Consider the following 25,375-nt stretch of genomic DNA (forward strand, 5'->3'; position numbering starts at 1 on the left):
CTGTAGCCTTCCTGTAAGATCCCTTCAGGTATTGGAAGGCAGCTCTAGGATCCCCCTGGAGTCTTCTCTTTTCCAGGCTGAACAACCCCAGTTCCCTCAGCCTATCCTCACAGCAGAGATGCTCCAGCCCTTGGATCTTCTTTGTGGCCTCCTCTGGACTCACTCCAACAGCTCTGTGTCCTTCTTACAATTTAGCTTTTACCTGGTGCTCCGCAATTTCCACATTTTAACAACCACTACCATAACACTTTAAGAACTTGATGAGGTTGCTCTCACTACACAGACATGAAAATGAAAGACAAAAAATGGAGTCATTTGTCAAAATCACCCCAAAACTTCATCCCTGGCCTTAAAACTCATCTTGTTAGACATTAGGTTTCCAGAGTCCACAACTTCACACTCCGCTGCCTCACATACAAACATGAATTTCTAATGCTCCCTTCCCTCAGTAGCTGTAGCCATTGCACAACAACTCTGCTCAGATCAATCCTGCCACTTTGCAAGCAGGTATCTGGGAGATGTGGAAATGCTAGTCCAGGGAAGAGAGAGACAAAAAGGCTTGTGCAGTGAAATAGCCACAACTCTCCCCAGTTGCTTTCAGGAAGTATGAAATGATGGGAAATACACCCAGTATATGAAGAAACCAGACAGGGATATCATGGCCTGTGTGAAAAATCAACAGTGCACCTTCTAGAACAAGTTAGTTTTGGCTTATGATGATATGTTCAGAACTGGTTTGTAAATTATCTACCAGATCTTGCTCCTAGACTGTTGAACCATGTGACGGATGGCATCATGATTAACCACCCATCCCTCCCAGCTCCTCAAGACTGGAACCCTGAAGTGGGTAGTATACAAGTTACTGTTTAGTGATTTCTCCTCCTGAAAAAAAAAAGTCATGGGAGACTCATCAGCTCTCTTGGCAGAGTGCTGGGAGAGGACTGAAAGGTGAAAAAAGGGGAAAAAACTTGCAGAGGGTTTACTCTTAGATGTAGTTTGTAACCCTGCAGTGCAGTGGGAGGCTAATGGCTAACACTGCACTCAAGAAAAACACAACATAACCAATTCTTCCTCATCAACCACTCCAGCTCTTCCACATTTCCCTGTGCCACATAAAGGACACTTCCTATAGACAACTTTTATGCCCTTTGAGGGTTGTAAGACTGAGCCAGAGAGTCCAGCATACTCCAGTAAGTCCACCCTCCCACACACCACTGGTGCTTTCAGGCTCTGTCTTCTCTTTAAGCTTGCAGTCTGCTCTTGTCACGGCTCCAGTTCTTTCCCAAAACTCTATGGACCCCTCTTTATCTTCTCATGCCCTGTCTTTTCCCTGCACTGCCTCCTGCCATTAATGCTGCCATCTCAGGTGCAAGACACTCTCCTCCCACTGAAGACAACATTTCCCCCCCTATATCTGGCTACCTACACTCCACACTGTCGCTCACCCCTTTCTGCCTCTCCTGGCAGGAGTGAACAGTCAGAGGCTGGGCTGTAGCTGATTAGCACTGCCACCTCAAATGTTTAATACACCATTCTTCTTCTTCATAGTCATTTACCTCCCCTTCTGCATAATAAAATTATTCAATTTGCAGAGGTGTTGTTTATAATTAGAGGACAAACTGCAGTGGTGTCAATCATGAATAATTACTAAACTCAGAGAGAATGTATGAGAATTAAACTGGGGTAAGCAACAGCAGCCAGGAGTTCAAGTCAGACTGGTTGATTTCAATACATCATTAACCAGAGCGAGATTCACAAAGGGAGAAAAAGGTAGAAGTCCAAGCTGAAATTTGCTCCCCCTTGACTCCCTGATGCTAAACACTGAAAGTTTCACTGCACCTTGAGCTTCATCATGGAGTCTTGGCATAACTTGTCTCCTCGTGCGGCAGAAACCTCATCTATCCCAATCAGCTTGGCTTTGTATCGGACACCGTCACCTTTAAACCTCTTTATTAAAGTGGCTTCGCTGCGATCCTGACCTGAAGAAAAAGAGAAAAGGAAACAAGGAAACCTGCATCAGGGGCAAAGGAAATACCACAGAAAAAACAGTCACAATTAAGGGGCTATTCAAGTGGCTTCGCTGCAACCCTGACCTGAAAAGAGAGAAAAGGAAACAAGGAAATCTGCGTCAGTGGCAAAGGAAATACCCACAGAACAAATAGTCACAATTAAGTGGCAAATTAGATCTAACTCCCACCTAAACACCTAAACATGCAAACATTTCAATACAATTAGAAGAAAAGTACCAGTTCAATAAAACCTTTTGGCCTTGCTGCCTGAAATGAAGTCGCAGTGGAATTGGCGCCGTACGAAATCTCCTGCACGAAATTTGCACACAAATGAGGTTTACAGGAATAAGAGATAAGCCTGAATCAGACCTCGTGGATCGGAAAACTTCTCATCTGCATGGCTTGTTTTAATCCCAGTACACTGGAGAATTCTTCATTTTGCAGACAAAACTCTAATCAAAACATGCTGCTATTTTCTCCTACACCAGCTTATCACAGAATCACAGGATGGTGGGGGTTGGAAGGGACCTCCAGAGATCATCAGGCTCAACACCCCCTGCTGGAGCAGGATCACCTAGGGCAGGTCACGCACAAATGCATCCAGGTGAGTTTGGAAAGTCTCCAGAGAAGGAGATTTCACAACCTCTCTGGGCACCCTCACCATAAAGAAGCATCTGCTCATATTGAGGTGGAACCTCCTGTGTTCTAAGGTTGTACCTGCTGTTCCTTGTCCTGTCATGGGTCACCACCAAAAAGTCTGGCACCTTCACCTTAGCACCCACCCCTCTCAGCCTTCTCCTCTCCAGACTAAACAGCCCCAGGGCTCTCAGTCTCTTTTCATAACAGAGATGTTCAAGTCCCAGAATTATCTTCATAGCTCTCCATTGGACTCTCTCCAGCAGATCCCTGTCTCTCTTGAATTGGGGAGCCCAAAACTGGACACAGTATTGCAGGGGCGGTGTCAGCAGGGCAGAGTAGAGGGGCAGGAGGACCTCCCTAGACCTGCTGGACACACTTTTCTTCATGCTCCTAATGATCCTGTTGGCCCTCTTGGCCACAAGGGCACATTGCTGTCCCATGGAGGACTTGCTGTCCACTAGGACTCCAAGGTCTTTCTCCATGGAGCTGCTTTGTAGCAGGATGAACCCCTAGTCTGTACTGGTGCCTGGTGTTATTCCTCCCCACATGCAGGCCTCTGCACTTGTCTTTACTGAACTTGGTGAGGTTCACTTTCACGCAGCACTGCAGCCTGTCCAGATCTCACTGGATGGCCATACAGCCTGAGGGGCAATGGGCCACCTCCATCCCCACCTACACCATCCCCGCCCCCAATTTGTATCATCAGCAACCTTGCTGAGAGTCCATGCTACCCATATCAGCAATATTTACACTATTAACATGTGAATGATGGGTTATTATCCTTACTATTATTAGCCTCTGGAACGTTGCTGCTCCAAAGCCCCCTCCCTGAGAAATGCGGTCTCCTTGCTCTGATCTTTCTGCTTAGAGACACACACAGAGGAACAACCTAACTAAAAAGTCACCTCTCACAGGCTCACCCTAAGAAGCTTAAAAAAAAAAAAATCCTAAGATGTTTCTTAATGACAAAAGCAATCAGAGAGTAAGGTAGCTCAGTAGTGATAAGGTCAATGTAGATAAGTTTCAAAGCTCAGTCTGGCCTGAACCACATGACAACGATACCATGAAAGGAACATCTTTGTCAGGAAGAGGTTTCCCCCCCCCGCCAACTATCTGCAGATGAATTTATAGTGTGTCTTAGCTGGAAGAAATATGTTAGTTAGGGAATTAGTCTTCTGCAAATTGATTAAAGATATATTTTGCAGCTGTCTGTGGAATTTCTTGCTAGGATCTCAAAAAAAAGCAGCAGTGAGCTGTAAATAATCGCAACTGAAGAAGTAACCAAACAAACAACATCCAAGGCACAAGGCAGTGAGCAAAAAAAGGACATCTTAAAGGAGATGAAGTTTCTTGGACCCAACAGATTCCACCAGAAAACTTGCCTAAACACAACCTGAGATTGCTAATGTTTATACTATTAACTCCCAGGAGCTCTAGTCACAGATTTTGCCCTACCCTTCCAGACAGTGTAAGAAATGAACAGAGCTGGGGGCTGCTACAAATGAGCCACAGGTAAGAATCTAGCCTGAGCCACCTATATTTGAGAACGTTGACCCAAAGGTCAGATTTAAGCAGCTGTGAAGCTGGATTTTGATATACAGAAATAAGGAAGCTTTGGGATAAAAAGCTGTTTTGTTATGCTGTTAAAAAGCACCTTTCCCAGCAGTGTTGCACACCCACCAAGCTGATGGCTAAACCAAATTCAAACCTATGGAACTGAAATGTTTACAATATCATGACAAGAACACCCAGAAGCATTTATGACCAATAAAGAGTAATTCCAAATGAAGATACTAATTTGCTTCTCTTGCCCCCAGAATCCAGCACAGCCTATGCTGTGAACTAATGGATGTTAAATCCATGTTAAAAAAAAGCAAGCTATTTTAAGCATATTGAGATCTTTGGGTTCGTCTCAGCACACAAATACTGCTTCTTTCCATAAAAAGAATCAGCTCAGAGCAATGTTTTAATGCCTCATTTATAGCCCCTTAAAAACGAGGCAGCTCCTAACTGATGCTGTGATAATTCAGCGGCCGCCCAACTGTTTCCCTTGATTTGTTTTTACTTCTGCTCCCTCAAAAGAACTAAGCAGGGCTGAAACCTCATGCTTTCACATTATATTTATTAACAAAAAATTAAAAGCCTAATGAGACACAGATGATAAATCAGAAGCTCATAGCAGTGCTAATATCAATCCCCAGGGAAACGCCAAGGCAGATGCTGGCACTGCCAGCTAAGAGCAACGAAGAACCAGTTCCCACTCGCAGCCTCCAGAGTGGGGCAGGAGGGGGGAACATCTGGAGACACAACCAAGTACATGGATAACAGTGGACTTTTCCATATGCCTTTGATACTTACAAAGATACCCTGTTGATTTGCAATAAATAAAATCCAATTCCAACAGTCTTCTTGCCAAGAATTTTCAACCCTCCATCTCCCTTACAGCCAAAGGCAGCTGTTAGCTAATCGCAGTGTTCAAGAGTGGTTCTGGGGTCCAAGTCTTGATGGTGACCTTGCATTCATCAGTCAGTTGAGCATTTACACTTATTCCAACCTCTGATCTACTTTGCTGCACGTAACTAAATCCCTGCCATTAATAACCCACTCAAACACAACTTATGGTTCCGTTTCCTTACGCACAAGTCCCGTGTCAATTATGACCCAGATTAAGTAGGATAAAGTGCTTTGGGGATAAATGACTGGGAAAAAAAAATCATCAACCTGAAAATGATGTAGATATTTGAAACTGCAAATTACTAGAGACTACAAATTCATCCATAAAACCCTAGAGCATATGTCCCATGAAAAAGCACTGAGCAGGCACACACACAGGCTGCCCTATATTATAAAGCAGCCATCTGCAACAGTCACCATTTCTCAGCACAGATTCAGATCTCCCCCTGACTGTACTTGCAAATTTTTGGTGCAGTAATCATCACTGAAAAACTTTCTACCTGCCTGGAAAATTACCAAACACTGCCAGCACAGCCCATTTTATATCCCCTGGAAGATGGCAGATTTACGTGGGGTGATACTTCATACTTATCAGGCAGAGTCTAGAACTATGGGGGTTTGAGGGGAAGAATGGTTTAAAGCTGAGGAAGAGTAGGTTTAGACTGGATCTTGGGAAGAAATTCTTTGGTATGAGGGTAGTGGGATTCTGGAATAGGCTGCCCAGGGAGGTTGTAGAATCCTTCTCCTTGAGGGTGTTGAAGGACAGCTTGGATGAGGCCTTGAGCAGCTGAGTCTAGTTGAGAGGTGTCCCTGCCTATGGTGAGGATATTGGAGTAGATGATCCCTGAGGTCCCTTCCAACCTGAGACATTCTCTAAGTCCAGACTCTCATAAACATCTCATCACTAAACTCAATAAAGTTCTGGTGGTTTTGTTGTTGTTTGTTTTTTAATGACAGTTCTTGAAGAAGGTTTGAAACTGCATAAGTAAGAGATGTCTGAATTCTTCTGAAGCAGGAGGGCAAGTGATAACATGAAACCACTAAACTACAGAGCTGTGCCTGTGCCAGAAGCCTGCCCAGGAAAGTGCTGCTGCTTTCTTTCCATAAAACACAGGGAGTCAATCTTCTTTACAGCTCCTGCCTTTGTCACAGGAGACCCACCGTCACACTTGGCTCTCCAGCCATTCCCTGCCACTGTGCTTACTTGGTGCCACACTGTGGGAAGGATTATCCTGGGCTGCACTTACTGCCCAAGATCAGTTTTACCTGAATAAGAAGCAGCTGCATCTTGGGGCTTTCACTCTCAGCTGGCCTTCCTCAAACTATAAATCACATCTCAAGGGTTGGAAGGAGGCCATTCACAAACAAAGATGGATAACCAAAGCTTGAGGTCTCAAATCACTACTAGACCATAATCTAGAGCAAAACTAGAAGCACATGCTTAATGCCAAACACCTCTTCCCACAACACACTTCCTGAGATCTCACTTGAGGATTTCTTGGCTGGAGAAGCCATAGCTGCCAAAGTCACACTGGGTGAGCAGCTGATGCCCACCCCAGTTGTCCACCATGCCCTGCACACAGGTAGGGACATACTTAGCATTCTTCTTCAGAGGATCGACACCACTACATCAGTCTCAATGATCTCCAATTCAATTCCTGTATTTAAAACCCTTTTTGACTTCAAGACCAGTGGGTATTTTCCACTGGTTTGCTCTGAAATGCTTTCATTAATTGGTTTTCATAAATTGCATTTGTTTGCAACTCGACACAAGCGCTTTACAACCCAAAATGGAACAAGATTATTAACACAACCAAAACTGATTTGATCTTCATGCCCCACACTGACAAAAAAAAAAAGTGAAAGCTAAAAGCCAGCTAACAACAATGTTACATAAATTCAGTTTAGAAAGGTGATAACTTTTAATTAGAAAACATGCCACTGTTGACACAGGTGAGGAAATGTTTTGTTTGCAGCATATAGATTTATAATCCTCAGAGCCCCTTAAAATGTAAATGTAAGAGTAATTATTTTATCTATTTCCAGAGATGTCACCATTCACCATATGTGTTCCAGCTGGAGCCACTGCTCTTGCAGGAGTAGGAAAACACAACCTTTGCTGCTGAGATGTGACACTGCACGTGAACTTCCACAGCTTTTCTAAGAGAACAATAAATTCCCTGAGCTGGGTGATGCAATGGGCTTCTGTGCCTGCATCTGAAGCAGAGAGGCTCATGATCAGCATTAAGGTACTTTGGCTGTATCAGTAAAGCTACTGCAGAAGTAAAATAGTAATAAGCAAGGTTTTTAACAGAGTCAATCATTTTTATTTGAGGCAATCTAGCTTAATTAAACTAAGGTTCTCTCAAGCAAGCCACAGAGAGACCTGAACCCCAAACCCCAGTTCTCAACCCAAGTACATTCAATCTGAAGACATGACTGGTGAAGAATTCAAGAGGAACATCAGCTATTTTGGAAGATCCAGGTCAGAGCAGCCCCAGCTGAGTGCTCCCTGGCCTGCAACCATCAGCTGCAGTCACTGGAGTTGCTTGGGGAGCTGCTCTGAGGGTGTTTCCATCACAGCAGTACATCAGCTGCCACTCTTGCTTGACTTAAACATCAAGAGGGAGAGCTGTGTCTGTGTTATCTGGCTCCATGGAATGTTGTCATACTTTGCCAGCTGCAACTCACTCAAGGTTTCCTTCCTAAGTACCATGTATTTTGGTGATGGTTTCAAGACTTACCCACAACTCTTGGTACACTTAATTACTGTTGAATTCACAGTATCACAGAATCACTTAGGTTGGAAAGGACCTCGAGGATCATCGAGTCCAACCTATCAACGCAGACCCCATGACTAGACCATGGCACCAAGTGCCACGTCCAATCTCCCCTTGAACACCTCCAGGGTCGATGACTCAACCACCTCCCTGGGCAACCCGTTCCAATGCCGAATGACTCGCTCGGTGAAGAACTTCCTCCTCACCTTGAGTCTAAATCTCCCCTGGCGCAGCTTGAGACTGTATCCTCTTGTTCTGGTGCTGGTTGCCTGGGAGAAGAGACCAACCCCTTCCTGGCTACAACCACCCTTCAGGTAGTTGTAGAGGGCAATAAGGTCACCCCTGAGCCTCCTCTTCTCCAGGCTAAACAACCCCAGCTCCCTCAGCCTCTCCTCATAGGGCTTGTGCTCAAGGCCTCTCCCCAGCCTTGTTGCCCTTCTCTGGACACGCTCAAGTGTTTTGATGTCCTTCTTAAACTGAGGGGCCCAGAACTGGACACAGTACTCAAGGTGCGGCCTAACCAAAGCAAGAGTACAGGGGCACTATGACCTCCCTGCTCCTGCTGGCCACACTATTCCTAATGCAGGCCAGGATGACATTGGCCCTCTTGGCCACCTGGGCACACTGCTGGCTCATATTCAGGTGGCTGTCGATCAACACACCCAGGTCCCTCTCTGTTTGGGAGCTCTCCAGCCACTCTGACCCCAGCCTGTAGCTCTGCATGGGATTGCCGTAGCCAAAGTGCAGCACCTGGCACTTGGACTTGTTGAATGCCATCCCATTGGACTCTGCCCATCTGTCCAGTTGGTCGAGGTCCCTCTGCAGAGCCTTTCTACCCTCTAACTGACTAACATCTGCCCCTAACTTTGTGTCATCTGCAAACTTGCTGATGACTGACTCGACCCCCTCATCCAGATCATCGATGAAGATGTTGAAGAGGACAGGGCCCAGCACTGATCCCTGGGGGACACCACTGGTGACTGGCCTCCAGCTGGATGTGGCACCGTTCACTACCACTCTCTGGGCCCGGCCCTCCAGCCAGTTCCTAACCCAGCACAGAGTTCTGCTGTCCAGTCCACGGGCTGACAGCTTAGTCAGCAGTTTGCTGTGGGAGACGGTGTCAAAGGCCTTGCTGAAGTCCAGGTAGACCACATCCACAGGCCTCCCCACATCCACCAGACGGGTCACCTGATCATAGAAAGAGATCAGGTTGGAGAGGCAGGATCTGCCCTTCCTGAATCTGTGTTGGCTGGACCTGAGCCCTTGGCCATCCTTCAGGTGCGCAGTTATTGCCGCTAGGATAATCTGCTCCATCACTTTCCCTGGCACTGAGGTCAGGCTGACCGGCCTGTAGCTTCCAGGTTCCTCCATCCAACCCTTCTTGTGGATGGGGATTTCAGCTCCTAGCCCAACAGATCACCGTGTTAACATTATTGCTACCTTGAAATGCCTCAAGGGATCCTACAAAAAGGCTACAGAGGGAATTTCCATAAGAGTGTCCAGCAATGGGACAAGAGGCAATGGTTTGTAGCTGCGGGAGAGTAGGGTTAGACAGGATCTTAGGAAAAAGTTCCTCAGTAGGAGGGTGGTGGGACTCTGGAACAGGTTGTCCAGGAAGGTTGTGGATGCCTCCTCCCTAGGGGTGTTCAAGGCCAGGCTAGACGAGGTCCTGAGCAGTCAAGTCTAGTTGAGAGACATTCCTGCCCATGGCAGGGAGGTTTGAGTAGATGATCTCCATTCTATGTACCAATATGCTAACATTTAGAGCAAATGTTGTTCATTCTCCCAGGGCATCTGGAAGTGAGCGTATTTTCTAAACAGAAAATGAAAACAACCCCAAACATCCCTGCAATAAGCACTCTGTTGACTCTTCTATGCATTCCTTCACAGCACTCACTGATCTAAACCAACAGCCCTGGAAGTGGCTATATCCTTTATTTAAATGTGTGAAACCCTCAGGGCATAATCTGAATTTCTTGATTTTATGACTCCAAAATATATAATGATATTATCAGCAAAGTCAATAACATGCTCATGGCAATCAATGTGCTGAAGAATGAGGCACCACTTCCTTTCCCCCCCTTCCATTCCCCTCCTTTTTTCTAAATAATAAACTGTCAAAGTTGTAGCCATCACCCATTGAAATGATAAACCTGAAATAACACCTCCTTATATCTTGCAGGGCTGAAAAAACAATCACATGCACACTTAGAAGCATCTTCATGGGGACAATTAGCATTTTTATAGCACCAGCGCAGAGGAAAACACAAAACACGGCAGTGCAGAATGACCTCTAAGACACTGCACTGGCAGAAGACTCCTAAATTAATTGCTAAGTGAAAGATATTTCCCATCACTTCTGCATATATATATGCTCCTACATCCACATCCATATGCATCAGACTGTTAGGTATTTGCAGATAGGCTGCTGCACGTGGTGCACAACTTCATTTGCTATCAATTATCTAAAGAAAAATTCACAGCAATTTTAATCAGCTACAGAGTTTCCTAGGAAAAAAAAACCACAACAAAACATACCAAAAAACCACAAGCACATAAGCAGGTGTAAAAGAGAAACTACTCATATGTAATTATATCTGCCTTCAGTAGAGCAATTCAGGAAGGAAGCATGAAAAGCTCAATCTGATTGTTCTCCCTGATGACATGTTTTTCTCAATGGCTTCATACAACCCCAAGTCAGAGGGCTCACAACTATCTGTCACATAAAGGGTGATACCACACAGAACCAGAGAAAGGACCCCCAAAGCACATCTAGCTCAATCACTCTGCAGTCAGCAGGGATATTCTCCACTAGATCAGGTTGCTCCAAGCCTTGTCAAGCCTGACCTTGAATATTTCCAGGGACGGGGACTCACCTACCTCCCTGGGCAACTTGTTCCAGTGCTCCACCACTCTCATGGTGGAGAACTTGTTCCTAACATCCAGTCTAAATCTCCTCTTCTCTCATTTCAAATCATTGCCCCTCATCCTGTCACTGGTGGCCTTTGTAAAGAGTCCTCTGCAGCCTTCTTGTAGCCCTGTTCACATACTGGAAGGCTGCTGTTAGGTCTCCCTGGAGCCTTTTCTTCTCCAAGCTGAACAACCCCAGCTGCCTCAGCTTGTTCTCACAGGAGAGGTTCTCCAGCCCCATGATCATCTTCATGGCCCTCCTCTGGACCTGCTCCATCAGGTCTGTGTTGAGGGCTCCAGAGCTGGATGCAGGACTCCAGGTGAGGTCTTACCAGAGCATATGCATCTTGATACCAAGACCACCCCACCTTGAGAACACAATTCTTTCCTCATAGGCACAGAAAAGTTTGGTGCAGCATCCTTCCTTGGGATTACAAAACAGAAAAAATCCCTTAATTTCTCAGCTCCTCCTACTCTCTGTTAATCTAATTTGTGATCTTTTCTGCTAGAGGTAGAAAATTTTTGAGTTGCCAGATGGCCTGTGTGTCAGTGTCTTTGGGAGCAGGATGGCCCAACCCCACCATGCTGCACCTGGAGATCTGACAGAGAAAATCTTTCTCCTTTTTTTAACAGAACATTTTAGAGAGCACATCAAACCTAGCAGCAGATGTGCACACAATGTAACTCCTGCAGTTCTCACTAGCATTCTCCTCCTCTAACCATATCTCTCAAATGAGTTTTTTTGCAATTAGTGGGTTTTATTTTTTTACTTTTCTTTTTTTTTTTAACAAGAGAGTTACTTAAGGGTTTAATTTTGAGATCTAGAATTCATCTCCAGTGACCAGAACACATTTGTAGCGAGATCAGTTCACAACATCAATCACTGCTGTCTCTGAAACGAAGAGCTGCTTTGGATTTCACGCTGGAGTACATCAAAAAAAGGAGACTTCCTAGCAACTGAAAAAAACCCACTGAAGTAGTGAAAGCACAAATCCAGGCTGGGTGAGGAGTGGCTCAAGAAAAGTCTTGAGGAGAAGGACTTAGGGGTGTCAGCTGATGACAAACTCCCCGTGAGCCAGCAATGGTCATGCCGAGAAGGCAGCTGTGTGCTGGGCTGCACCCAAAGCAGTGAGAGCAGCACCTGCAGCACTGCATCCAGTTCCTGTGTCCTCATCATATGAGGGCCATGGAACTGCTGGAGCAGGTCCAGAGGAGGCCACAAAGATGATCTGAGGGTTGGAGGACAGGCTGAGAGAACTGGGGCCAGCCAGCCTGGAGAAGAGAAGGCTCCAGGGAACAGCTTTCCAGTACCTGAAAGGAGCCTACAAGAAAGCTGGGAAGGGACTTTTGACAAGGGCTTGCAGCGATAGGATGAGGGAACAGATTGAAGCTTGAGGAGGGGAGATTTAGACTGCGCCCCAGGACCTCAATATCTTAAATTTCATGCTGAAGCACATGAGCCTCCTAGCATGAGGAACTGGAGGTAGAACCCCTCTCTCATCCCACTGTTGCTTTGGTCCTCTTGGTTCTTTTGCTCAGTTTTTACAGCAACACAACCAGCTGCCTTGAATGCAAAGACGGGGAATATTTTTATGGAAAATAATAAACCATTTAAAGAGGGGACAGAGAAGCACTCCAAAGGTTCAATGAACCCCTATTATGGTTAAATTTAAAAACATTATCTCCAATTTTAAACACAGCTAAGGGCTCTCCAGGAAAACTGAATCATCACTCAGCCCATCATCTCAGCAGTGCTTCCCGATTCTTCAGCGCTGCTTTCGCTCACCTCCAACTGGGAGATTTTATGGCTTCTGGCATTATTAGCTTGTGAATTACTGTACTCAAAGACACCTCCACATCCCCACTCTCAGAACCAAGTTTCCTGTGTAAGTAAATAAGCTCTTCCCATGTTACTCCCTGCCTTTGATTAGAGCTGCAGCAGCAGCGATGTCATTCACAAGGTGATAGCAACTGCATCAGCTAAGGGTTTACCTTAACACTTTGTACTGCCCACAAGCTAATGTACAACAAGATGAACATTTAGAGAATCAGAGAATGGCTTGAGTTGGAAAGGACCTTCAAGTGTCCAACCCCATTGCAGTCAGTGGGGACGTTCTCCACTAGATCAGGTTGCCCACAGCCTTGTCGAGCCTGACCTTGAATATCTCCAGGGATGGGGCCTCTGCCACCTCCCTGGGCAGCCTGTTCCAGTGTTCCACCTCCCTCATGGTGCAGAACTTGATCCTAACATACAATCTAAATTTGCTCTTCTCTGGTTTGAAGCCATTGCCGCTCATCTGGTCACTGATATCATTTGCAAACAGTCCCTCTACAGCCTTCTTGTAGGACTCATTCAGGTACTGGAAGGCCACTATTTGGTCTCCCTGGAGCCTTCTCTTCTCCATGCTGAACAACACCAGCTCCCTCAACTTGTTCTCATAGGAGAGGTGCTTCAGCACTCTGATCATTTTTGTGGCCTCCTCTGGACCTGCTCCATCAGGTCCATGTCCTTCCTGTGCTGAGGGCTTCAGAACATGAACAGGCCCTCTGCAAATGTACACGGGGATCTAACACAGCACCAGATTCGATTACTGTCTCCAAATGTTACTATCTCCAAAGCAAAACGGTTGTGTGGACCAGGTTAAATTATTTCTTTGTGTTACAAAGAAGTATTGTGCGAGTATGTCAAGAGAAGAAGTCAATTATTTACAGAGAAGGCCTCAGTATAAAATAATGTTTGATTAAAATTGTGGACAAATCTCCGTGATGGAGAGCGCAGGGCAAGCAGCAGGAGATGGCAGTGATGGAGCACATATGCTCCACGGGCAGATGACAAAGCACTCATTTTACTTTTAGCCAGAAGGCTCACTGATCAATTTTATTTTCTCAGCTGGTCGTTCAGATGACAGTCTATGGGCACATCCTCAGCCACAGAAATGACCAAAAGCTGAATGTAATTAAACTTCCTTTCAGCCTCTCTCCCATGCAAGTCTTCATAAATCTTTGAAAGCCATTTTATAAGGTGCCTTTTAAACAGGCTGGATGCAGAAGCAGCTAAGCTCTCAAACTCTACACTGACTTAAATTGAAATAGGGCACTGCAATAAAACTTTGTTTTGAGGTACTAGCCTTGCTCAGCAAGCCCTAAGGAGAGACCAAAAGCGAAACAACAACTTCCTGGCCCATTTTCTGCTCTTAAGAGATTAGGAATGAAAATTATGTTTCCTGTACAACTAGAAGGGAAGGGGGATGACAGGTACCTGTGGATTCTTCTCTTTAAAAAGCATAAGATAGTTCAGCAAGCTTTGTTTCACCTTATGCTTCCAAGCTGGGGTAAATGTTTAAATCAAGCAGGCATCAAAATGTCAAGTAGATAAAGCCCCTGGGAAAAGAAGGTCATCAACCAGTTCATTCCTTCCCCGCCTGCCTGGATGTCAGTATGAAATTGGTTGCTTCTGAGACAAAATCAACTAAGAAAAGGTAATTGATTTTACAGTGATCCTTAATTGGTGTTACCATGTGCACTGCATTTGGATGGGGCATGGTAAAAGCCCAGCCACTGAGACAGCCGAGGGACCTGTTACAGCTGTACTAATATGCTCAAGCAAAACAGCCCTAATGGGGCAGTCAGTAGGTACCATTTACTGCCAAAAAAATCTCCAAAGCAGTAAGCAGAGATGGCACTGATAAATTACTCCAGAATGTGCCATTTCCCAACCAAAGTTGACTTGCTGGGGAAAAGAAGAGTAAATTACATTTGCTTTTCCTTCCAAGCTCCACCATAGCACTGAGAAGCACCTTAAAGCAGTCGAAAAACTAGCCAACAGTAGGACAATAGAATCACAGAATACAACTGGTTGGGAGAGACCTCTAAGATCACCCAGTCCAACCCTCAACCCAGCACTGAAGGGTCAACACTAAACCATGTCCCTAAGCATCAGGGATGGTGACTCCAGCACTGCCCTGGGCAGACCATTCCAATGCTTGAGAACCTTTTCAGTGGAAAAGTATTTCCCTACATCCAGCCTGGACCTCCCCTGGTGCATCTTGAAATAATTTCCTCTGGTCCTGTCGCTTGGCATCAAAGAGAAGAGGCTGCCCCCTCCTCACTCCAACCTCCCTTGAGGTAGCTGTAGAGAGCAATGAGGTGTCCCCTCAGCCTCCTCTTCTCCAGATTGAACAACCCTGGATCCCTCAGCTGCTCCTTGTAGGACATATCCTCCAGGCCTTTCCCCATCCTCGTTGACCTTCTCTGGACACCCTCCAGCCCCTCAATGTCCTTCCTGTAGTGAGGGGCCCAGAACTGAACACAGCACTTCAGGTGTGTCTTCACCACTTAAAAATGAACATCTAAATAATTATTTTGGTACATGAACGCACAACAAGATTTGCAGAGCTGGTGAATTCCCCCGACTCTCTTTAATCCTACAAGAATTAAAACTGCTCAGAACTTACTGAAGGAAAAAAAATAAAATAATGAAATCAAGCTGCTTTTATGTGTCTGCCTATAGCTGGGTTTAAATATGCAGGTTTTGGAAACAATTTTAATTAGACTTTACTAATCCAGCACGCAGACATGCGCGTGCTTATATGCAGCACCCCAAAGTCATGTTGAGCCACACAAATTCACCATTTCCACTTCAAAGCCTACAAAAATATCCTGTTGATGAGTCCATCAAGGAGTTTGGGTTTTGTTATGTCTACATGAAGAGAAGAGAGCGGAGAATCAGTTCACTTCATACAAATGCCAAATTCTCGTGCTGCCCTAAGATAAATGTTAATTCTCCAGGACTATAAAAAGAGCAAGTGAAGGAAAGGTTATGCTCTGCTGATTAACATTCCCAAATTTCTTACATGCTCACTAGGAGAAAAATCTTTGCATTTAAGATAACTAATTACAGACACCAAAGTCCCCAAAGAAAAGAGCATTAGCCCACAACAGCTCAAGCAGGAGGACAAAACCATTGATTTACACTTCACCTTCCCCTCTTAACACTCTGGTCTGCTACTGCATCAGTGCTGCAGGGACTATGCACCACACTGGATGAAATGATGGCACTTTCTCCTTGAGCCATCCTCTTTCTCAACACAGATCTTTACTTGGTGGAAGACTCATGCCAGTACTCATTAAAACAGTTGCTAAAGGATGCAGTAGATCACAGCAGGCTGTAAACATCTGCAGACTGTAGAGTCTGGTGATTGTGCTTCTGCTCCTTGATTGGTTAGGTTCAGTGCTGCAAATAAAGCCTCACTTAAATCACAGAACTTAAGTCTTCTGGGGAGGAGAAGGTGAACATCTGTCTCCAAGGAAGCATAAAAGCTCTCCCATTTGGCCTCTGAATCTCGCTCCATCCCACCCCTGACTTCACTTAACCCTACCAACACTTAAGCTCTGATACTCCTGAGCGAAGACTTCAGCAGGGAAGCTGCATCAGGCACTGTGCTGTGACAGCAGCTACGTCACCAATACAGCAGTATCAGAACCACCCTGCACCTTCCACCCATTGAAATTAGTGGTACTGGATTTATTTGTGGTTCTGATGACATGGGTACGAAATGCAGGCCTAGAACTGCAGACTTAAGTTTCTGACTTAAAACAGCATCAGAGGCAGCCCTGTGGCCTCAAAAGGGCCACTTTACAAAGCCTATTCTCATTCAGGAGCAGGGAAATCATGAAAAAAAAACACAGTGAATAGATTTGTAGCAACTGTCCTATGATCACATTAATTCAATAAGGAAAGCAGCTGCTATTTATTTTCCATGGGTAAATAGAAATACCAGTATTCACCACATGGCAGTCAACAACAACAACAAAAAACAAACCCCAAACTACTATTTCCCTGCTGAAATTGTTCACACTTTGCTATCCAATGTTTCAGGAAGAAAATTATTTTCATTTTGGCCTCCCACCGCCTCTGCAACATCAGAGAATGTCTCTCCCTGTTGGAAAAACAATAGGAGGCAAAGAGGAAAGCAGCTTTTTTCCTGAGACTTTGGGCTAAAAAACGCCATCAATTTCAAAATTACAACAGTGGCAAAGTGCTTCTTTCAATCTGGTCCTTTCATTTTTGCCTCCTGCTGCCGTTCCTATTGTCAAAGCAGCAGCAGGAGGCAGAAATGAAAAGACTACTGCCAGCAATCGCCCTTGGGCAACGCGTTAATAAGAAGCGAAACACCCCGGTGCCACCAGGAATTCCAAAGGTAGGAATCTGGGCTCTGAGCACATCTCTTGTGTGCGTAGTGCCAGGGAGGATTGGCACATCAGGATAACTCTTCTGTCTCTGGAACAACACTGAGCATGTCTCTCGGCTGGTACTAGGGCACTAAGTGTGAAACAGGATATTGTTAGAGAAGTAATTGTAGAATCACTGGATGGTCTGGGTTGGAAGGCACCTCCAAAGGTCATGCAGTCCAACCCCCTCTGGAGTAAACACAGCAAAACCAAAGTGACATAACCCACCACCTAACTCTGCTTTAAAGTATGAGGAAATTACTCAACCAGGAAAAACTGGAACAGTTCCTCAAGATGTTGGGTAACAGAAGACTCGGGGGGACCTTAGAGCTGCCTTCCAATACCAGAAGTGATCCCACAGAAAGACTGCAGAGGGGACTTTTCAGCAGGGTGTCAGAGACAGGACAAGGGGATATGGTTTGAATCTGACAGAGAGTAGGTTTAGACTGGATCTTAGGAAGAAGTTCTTCAGTATGAGGGTGGTGAGACTCTGGAATAGGTTGCCCAGGGAGGTTGTGGATGCTTCCTCCCTAGGGGTGTTCAAGACTAGGTTGGATGAAGCCTTGAGCAGCTGAGTCTAGTTGAGAGGTGTCCCTGCTCATGGTGGGGAGGTTGGAGGAGATGATCTCTGGGGTCCCTTCCAACCTGAGCCATCCTAGGATTCTGTGAAATGTGTTGAGTTGCAAGGGCACAGGGACCCAACTGCCTGTCAAGCTAGCCTAGAATGTTTAAATCTGAAGAGCTTGTTGGGATTTGAGTGTAACCAGGCCCAAAGACCAAAGCTGAGTACTTAATGCTACCTTAATTTACAGCTCACAACTTCTCTTCTGAGGTCAGAGTTCTCCATGGACATAACCTCGACAAAATTCACGTAGAACATGCAGATAAAATCATCTGCTAAAATCAACCAGGGCATAAAGAACAGCCTCAAGGGGGAAAAAATAGATTCTACTTATATCATCCAAATACTGCTCTTAAAACATTATTATTCCTGTTTGGAGTTGTGCTTATCTGAAGAGCACCTGACCTGTCCACCTGGTGTAACACTTCAGTTCTTTTGCTGCTAGCAACGCCAAGCTCTTCTCTAACAGTGCTTTGCACTGATCAAACGATGCAAAAGTCCTCCTTTGGCCTGCACCCCAATGCCTCCCTCAGTAACTTGCCTGTAACTTATTCATTTACAAACAAAATTGACTGTGTCTAATCTCCATGAAAAAACCCCAACAATCTAATAATTTAATGTCTGTATGCAGCTTAGTGTATTAGAAGACAGGGCATTGCTATGCCAGGTTAGTGTGCTATTAGCTGGGGGATTCTCAAGCATCTGTCATGCAAAGTAGGTCAATTTCTAGCCATATAATTCTGATTATGTCAAAATATTTATTCATGAGTTTCCTAATTCAACATACTTCAAATAAGTCATATTTATGTTGAAAAAAAAAAATCCACCTCCCAACACATCTGAATTGTGGTTGCTTACAACTGGGTTATCACAGCTTCAAACACTTTGTACTATACAATAACAGATTTGGTTTTATTTCCTATTTGCCACTATTTTTAGTCTGGCTTCCTAAGGAAACATGAGTAACAGAGTCACACGCTGCATGGGTGTATGTGGGAATGTGCAAAGCAACAACAAACCTCCATCCTCCCTTCTCATGCTCATTCTTCCCTTAGGACAAGTGGGAATGGTTTGAAGCTGAGGGAGTGTAGGTTTAGACTGGATCTTAGGGAGAGGTTCTTCAGTACAAGGGTGGTGAGACTGGAATAGGCTGCCCAGGGAAGCTGAGAATGCCTCCTTCCTGGAGGTGTTCAAAGCCAGGCTGTATGAGGGCTTGAGCAGCTGAGTCTAGTTGAGAGGCATCCCTGATCATGGTGGAGAGATTGGAGTAGATGATCTCTGAGGTCCCTTCCAACCTGAGCCTTTCCAGGATTCTATTATTAACACTTGAACCTTTGAGACAATTTTGGCCAAGTCTCATCTTTATTGTAAATATTCACATTACTGATCTGGAAAAAGTTTGCTGGCTGTACAGAGGAGAGAGTCCCTATTAATGAACTGGCTGAGGAAGGGCCATGCTGTGAGCTTCTCTGTCCTTAGAGCTTAAATCAAGAAACCAGGCTTCCCCAGTACCTCAGCTCACAAAAGTGTTTCCATCAAAATTAAAATATTAGAAGGAGGAAAGGGGATATAACCTGACTTCAATCATCCACACACTCAACATCTAAGCCATTCCAGTGAGATATTAGAAATGACTCTGAGCTGCGGGTAACGCTTCCACACAGTAACACAGGGAGATGGAAAAGTTCATTACCCAGCCAAGGCCATCTCTGACTCATCCATCATATAAAGACAAGAACAAACAGCAACTCTACAGTTCTCAGTGCTACTGCAGGCAAAGAAAAGGTCCTCAAGAACACTATTTCTTCATTCCACTGTACCTTGCTACAGCATTCAGATTACCTATGAGTCTCCCCTTGCTTTTACCAGTACCTGCTCTTATCAGCATCCCCCTGATGAACTCCACACTTGCCCAACCATATCCCTATTAAGTATCCTAAACACAGTAAGTTTGGCACAAGTGAAATCTTGTGGCCTTCCTCCCCAAGCATTGCTGCCTGAGTTTATGTTTTGTCGTCTAATATACTGTCAGGAGGGGCAACTGAAAGATGCACAGCACTATGATTCCTAAGGCAACAAGAGATGAGTCTAACTCTTCACCATGTTTTCTGTTGTTCTAGCACTGTACTGGTAAGTCAAAATGAAGAGACACTTCTCAGAGCAATGCCCACAGCAAGATGCAAAAGGCACAAAGGCCACATGCAGGTTCTCCTCATAGGTCATAAGGAATAGATTACACTTGTCTAGAACCTATAGGATTCTTTGGTTCCAGGACAGAGAGGAAGGAATGATTTTGCCTTTCATCAGTTATAGAGTTGTCCCTGAACAGTGTCCAGTTCTGGGCCCCTCAGTTCAAGAAGGACCTCAGAGAACTGTTTGAAAGAGTCCAGCACAGAGCCACAGAGGTGCTGAAGGCAGTGGAACATCTCCCTGCTGAGGAAAGGCGGAGGAAGCTGGGGCTCTTTAACTTGGAGCAGAGGAGCATGAGGGGATGACCTCATTCATGTTTAAAGATCTGCAGGGCAGCATCAGAAGGACAGAGCCAGGCTCTGCTCAGCGATGCTCAATGATAAGACAAGGGGCAATGGGTGCAAGTTGGAGCAGATGAGGTTCCATGTCAGCACAAGGAAAACTTTTGTCATTGTGAAGGCAACAGAGGCCTGGAACGGGCTGCCCAGAGAGGTTGTGGAGTTTGCTTCCCTAGAAACATTCAAAACCTGCCTGGATGTGTTCCTGTGTGCCCTGCCCCAGGTGCTCCTGGCAGGGTGGTTGAACTGGATGATCTTTCAATGTCCCTTCCAACCCCTAACATTCCATGTGATTCTGTGACACACAAGACTTAAAACCTTATGACAGTCTTTCACCTTTGTGCATTAACAAACCGTCAAGTTGCCTTAATACAACCTTGGGGGAAGAAAAAAAAAATCATTACAGGATGAAACTCTAAGCCACGAACCATGAAGCTACTCTTGTAAGCTACTAAACTTGGGGCTGCTCAGTCTGGAGAAGAGAAGGCTCCAAGGAGACCTCATTGTGGCCTTCCAGTATCTTAAGGGGGATACAAGAAAGCTGGGGAGGGACATTTTAGGGTGTCAGGGAGTGATAGCACTGGGGGGAATGGAAAAAAATTAGAAATGGGTAGATTCAGATTGGATGTTAGGAAGAAATTCCTCCCCATGAGGGTGGTGAGACACTGGAACAGGTTGCCTAGGGAGGTGGTACAAGCCTCATCCCTGGAGGTTTTTAAGGCCAATCTGGATGTGGCTGTGAGCAACCTGCTGTAGTGTGAGGGGTCCCTGCCCACGGCAGGGGGGTTGGAACTAGATGATTCTTGAGGTCCCTTCCAACCCTAACGATTCTATGATCCTATAAACTGAACTGCATGTTCCTGGCCAGCAGTTTAAGACACTGTATGTCAGCCTTGAGAGTTTGGTCCTGTGGCACCTGCAGGAGCTGCACAAAGACCTGAAGCCATCACTACTCCTGTACTCACTGAAGGTACCCCCCCATGCATACAGCTATGTTCTGCCAGTGACCTTTTAATCAAACAAAAGAACAGGAGGCATCGACACTTTTAAATGCTTTCAATTACCAATGTCCTAATATTAATTTTCTAAATGCTCTTCTATGGGGCTAATCAAGCCACAATCTGTGTTTCCTTTGTCTGGCTGCTTCTCATGCCAGGATTTAAATGCTATGTTTTGTTTCAGTTGTAATAGTTTTTTTTTCCCCTCAGACCTTTCTGGTGGAGTCTGCGGGCATTCAATATAATCTGATTGTCGATTATGCCCGTGGTAGTTATTTAACTGCCTATTGGGCTGGTTTGAAAGAATCACAACTGGTGGCTAACAAGACTAATCTCAGAGCTACCACTTAAGAAAATGTCTTTTAAGATTTAAATGCAGATTCTTCCTTCAGCCACCCTCCTACATGACACCCCTCCCCCACCCCAAATAAAATCTATTCAATATTAAAAACATCGACAGTTGAGCCTGGAGCAGCAGAACAAAACAGAAATTCAGATGTTGAAAAAATAGTCCTACTGCTGAGATTTTGAAGTTAAAAGATTACTGTAATATAAAAAACCCTTCATATTTTAGAAAACCTAACAGTGTAGGTTGAGGCAAGTTGCAGCTGGTGTAAGATCACAGAATTTTTTTCGGGTGGAAAAGACCCTTAAAATCATCAAGTCTAAATGGTCATTAAGACCACGTCCCCAGTGCCACGTCTTCATGTTTTTTTGCTACACCTCCAGGGACAGTGATTCCACCACCTCCCTGGGCAGCCTATTCCAATGCCTGACTACACTTTTAGTAAAGAAATTTTTCCTAATATCCAACCTAAACCTCCCCTGGTGCAACCTGAGGCCATTTCCTATTGTCCTATCGCTCATTGCCTGGGAGAAGAGACCAACTCCCACCCCACTACAACCTCCTTTCAGGTAGCTGGACAGAGCAATAAGGTCTCCCAACAGCCTCTTCTCCAGACTAAACAACCCAAGATAAGGAAGACCTGATCCTTGGGATCTTATTTTGGCAAGTAGCATTTGACAGTTTTGCAGAAGTCATTCTGCAAGCTCTGACAGTGCCTTTTGCCCAGTCTGCACTGCACTGTTCAGCCCATCCTTCACTTACACAGATTTCAAGTTCTTTCCCTGAAATTTTAATGCTTTCCTTAGGAAAACGTGTGGGTTTGACTTTATTTCAAATGACCCAATTTCACCTTTCCAAATAGCAGATATTTGTAGAGCTGAGAGTGCAGCGACAGATGTGGATGTCCAAAAGGGACACCTTTCAGATCTGCTTGGATTAGAATCACCTCATCCAGCAGCACTTGCAGGACTGGCCTTGGTCAGAACTGAGCTGACTAAATATCCATCTGAGTCATGCCACTAGAAAGCTCAGCAAAAAGAGTAAATAACAGCAGACAAAACAAGATTCATTTAATCTGCTCTGTATTTCTCTGATTATTGCAAACAAAGAAACAGGATTGTACGACAATTTGGAGAGCTTGGTAAACTTCAGCACTGCCTTGCAATGAAGCCTTGGCAAGAAATAAAGTGAAACACAAAGAGTTGTCATATTGAGGCTGTGTAAACAGCTTCCACTTTTAGAAATGTATCCTAGCAACTCATAGAAATGGATTTAAGAGACAGCTGGACAAAAGCATAATTTGGAATAAAACCAGATGTAATTGCTAAACCAGCAAGTCTGGTTGTCCTGAACTGGTCTTGCAGTCATATCTCAGCTACAAGCCAAGATGCTGAAAGAAGAAACACCAGGACAAACAGATGTTTTAAAACTAACAGCTGCAGGAAAAAAAAAAAAACAACACTATAAAGAAGCACATCACACTGGGTGGAAATTATCCTGAATGTTGTATTCCTTTCTTACTGATGCAGAAAACCTCTCTGGCTTCCAGTAGAGAGGCCTGCTGGACTTACACCTTGTGTTTCACATTTGCATGCTGTTAGACAGAGCTTCGAGGTGCACAATTGCATTTTATTTATCTGGTGCTCACTCCACTGCAAATCACATTTTGAAATTTTCATTATTTTTTTTTCCAGGAGAAAACTGGAAGAAGTGACTCATATAACAATGCACAGACCTTGATTAAATGTCTAATCCATAATTCAATAGAGAGATTCTGCTGACATCACCAGCAAGGCAAAAAGGTTCGTAAAATCTATCATGAATACAAAAGGAGTCTAAACTATATTTCAGGATTAGTATTCAGGCTACAATTGCAGAAGCATTATTAGTGATGGGTATAAACCATGTTTATACATAACAGGTCACCTTATAAAAAGCCCCAAGAAGATGAAACATAAAAGCATCCCACTCCTGAGATGCAAACGGAAAGTACTCCTCACAACATACTCAGTTTTACTATGAAACATTATTTTGCTATCCAATGACTGCTCAGATGTAAACTACAATTTATGGCACACACAAAAGTAGCTGTCAGGCTGTGCATTCAGGTGCTGTTGGGCCCTTAGTGACAGATCTTCACAACAGCATTCAAACGTGGCTGTAATCACAGAATGTTTGGAGTTGGAAGGGACCTCCAGAGATCATCCAGTCCAAGCCTCTTGCCAGAGCAGAAGCACCCAGGGCAGGTCACACAGGAATGCATCCAGGTGGGTTTGAATGTCTCCAGAGAAGGAGACTTCACAACCTTTCTGGGTAACCTGTTCCAGGGCTCTGGCACCCTCACCTAATGCCTCAAATCTATTGTTGAAGGGAATCCCAAGCAACGTAGTGTACGAAGAGCAGTGTTGTTCTGCTCCTTCTGAACCCAGCTCCCACCAGCTCTCACCCGTCCCACAAAGCTTCTGCTCAAAGGGACAGTGAACACTTGGGTTTTGCAGAACTCAACTTTCAGAGGTCTTTCCAAAGTGGTGACTAAGAAATGAGAGCCCACCCCTGCACATACAAATGTATTCCTGGTTTTCCCTCTGTGTGCATTGTTTTACATCATCAGCATTGAATTCTCTCTGCTGTTTCATTGCCCAGTTAATCAATGCCATCTTCAATGCTTCATTATCTTTCTTTTCTTAAAATCATAGAATGGCTCAGGTTGGAAGGGACTCCAAAGATCATCTACTCCAACCTCCCTGCCATGGGCAGGGACACCTCTCAGCTAGACTCAGCTGCTCAACGTCTCATCCAGCTTGGCCTTTAACACGCCCAGGAAGGAGGTACCCACAACTTCCCTGGGCAGCCTCTTCCAGAGTCCCCCTCATATTGAAGAACTTCTTCCTAAGATCTAGTCTAACCCTGCTCTCCCTCAGCTTCAAACCATTCCCCCTTGACCTGTCTCTAAACACCCTTATGAAAAGTCCCGCTGCAGCCTTCCTGTAGGATCCCCTCAGCTACTGGAAGGCAGCTCTAAGGTCCCCCTGCGGTCTTCTCCAGGTTGAACAACCCCAGCTCCCTCAGCCTATCCTCATAGCAGAGGTGCTCCAGCCCTTGGATCATCTTTGTGGTGCTCCTCTGGACTGGCTCCAGCAGCTCTGTGTCCTTCTTACGTTGGGAACACCAGAACTAGAGGCAGTATTGGAGGTGGGGTCTCAGCAGAGCAGTCAAGGGGCAGAATCCCCTCTCTTGCCTTGCTGGCCACACTCCCCTTGATGCAGCCTAGGACCTGCTTTGCCTTCTGCTCTGCTTCTCATTTGGTTAGTATTTTACTGTTGGCAAACATCACTGCCTCCCTTTCCTGGCTTATGTTAGTGGTTCAGGTGAGTGACACCAGTCCTCTGGCAATGCAAATGAAGGCCATCCTTTTAATACCACTTCCCCTCTTTTCCAATTCATTTGTTACTTCTGAACCTTCCTAAAGAAAAGGGCAAAACCCCAATCAGATGAAGACCAAACTGAAATTCAAGTGGAAAGCAGCACACCTAATGCTACATTCAGATTTATTTATTTAAAACCTCTAAAGATCTTTTGTTCCAAATAGAGTTACTGACCTAGAAACATATATTCATCTCTGGAAATAAATCAGAATTCCTTCTACATTAATCTAATTGCACCAGTGGAAGCTAAGTAGTCCCTTAAGTAATTTAAGTTCCCTTATTTGAGGGGAAGGGGAAAAAAAAAAGAAAAGAAGAAGGGGGGGGGGAAAAAGAATCAGACCTTCCCCATGGCTGGGACTGTGTTTTGTAGAACAAGGCACTTGTAATTAATTCTCTGTTTGCAGCAGTAAAGCCATTTTCCCTTAAAACTGGA

The 25,375-nt window shown here is 44.9% G+C and overlaps 1 protein-coding gene across 14 annotated transcripts in view; it reads right to left on the minus strand.

Annotated features, from left to right (window-relative positions):
- Positions 1 to 25,375, minus strand: part of DAB1 (DAB adaptor protein 1) — a 539,237-nt gene that overhangs the window by 74,588 nt on the left and 439,274 nt on the right. For all 14 annotated transcript variants that reach the window (XM_068140690.1, XM_068140688.1, XM_068140689.1 and 11 more), the window contains one exon: positions 1,840 to 1,979. In XM_068140690.1, coding sequence (XP_067996791.1) covers positions 1,840 to 1,979 — 140 coding nt within the window. The remainder of the gene's footprint in view (positions 1 to 1,839; positions 1,980 to 25,375) is intronic.

Source organism: Melanerpes formicivorus, unplaced genomic scaffold (genome assembly GCF_026170545.1).
Source record: "Melanerpes formicivorus ecotype bairdi unplaced genomic scaffold, bMelFor1.0.p_v2 SCAF_7, whole genome shotgun sequence".
Classification (NCBI taxonomy): domain Eukaryota; kingdom Metazoa; phylum Chordata; class Aves; order Piciformes; family Picidae; genus Melanerpes; species Melanerpes formicivorus.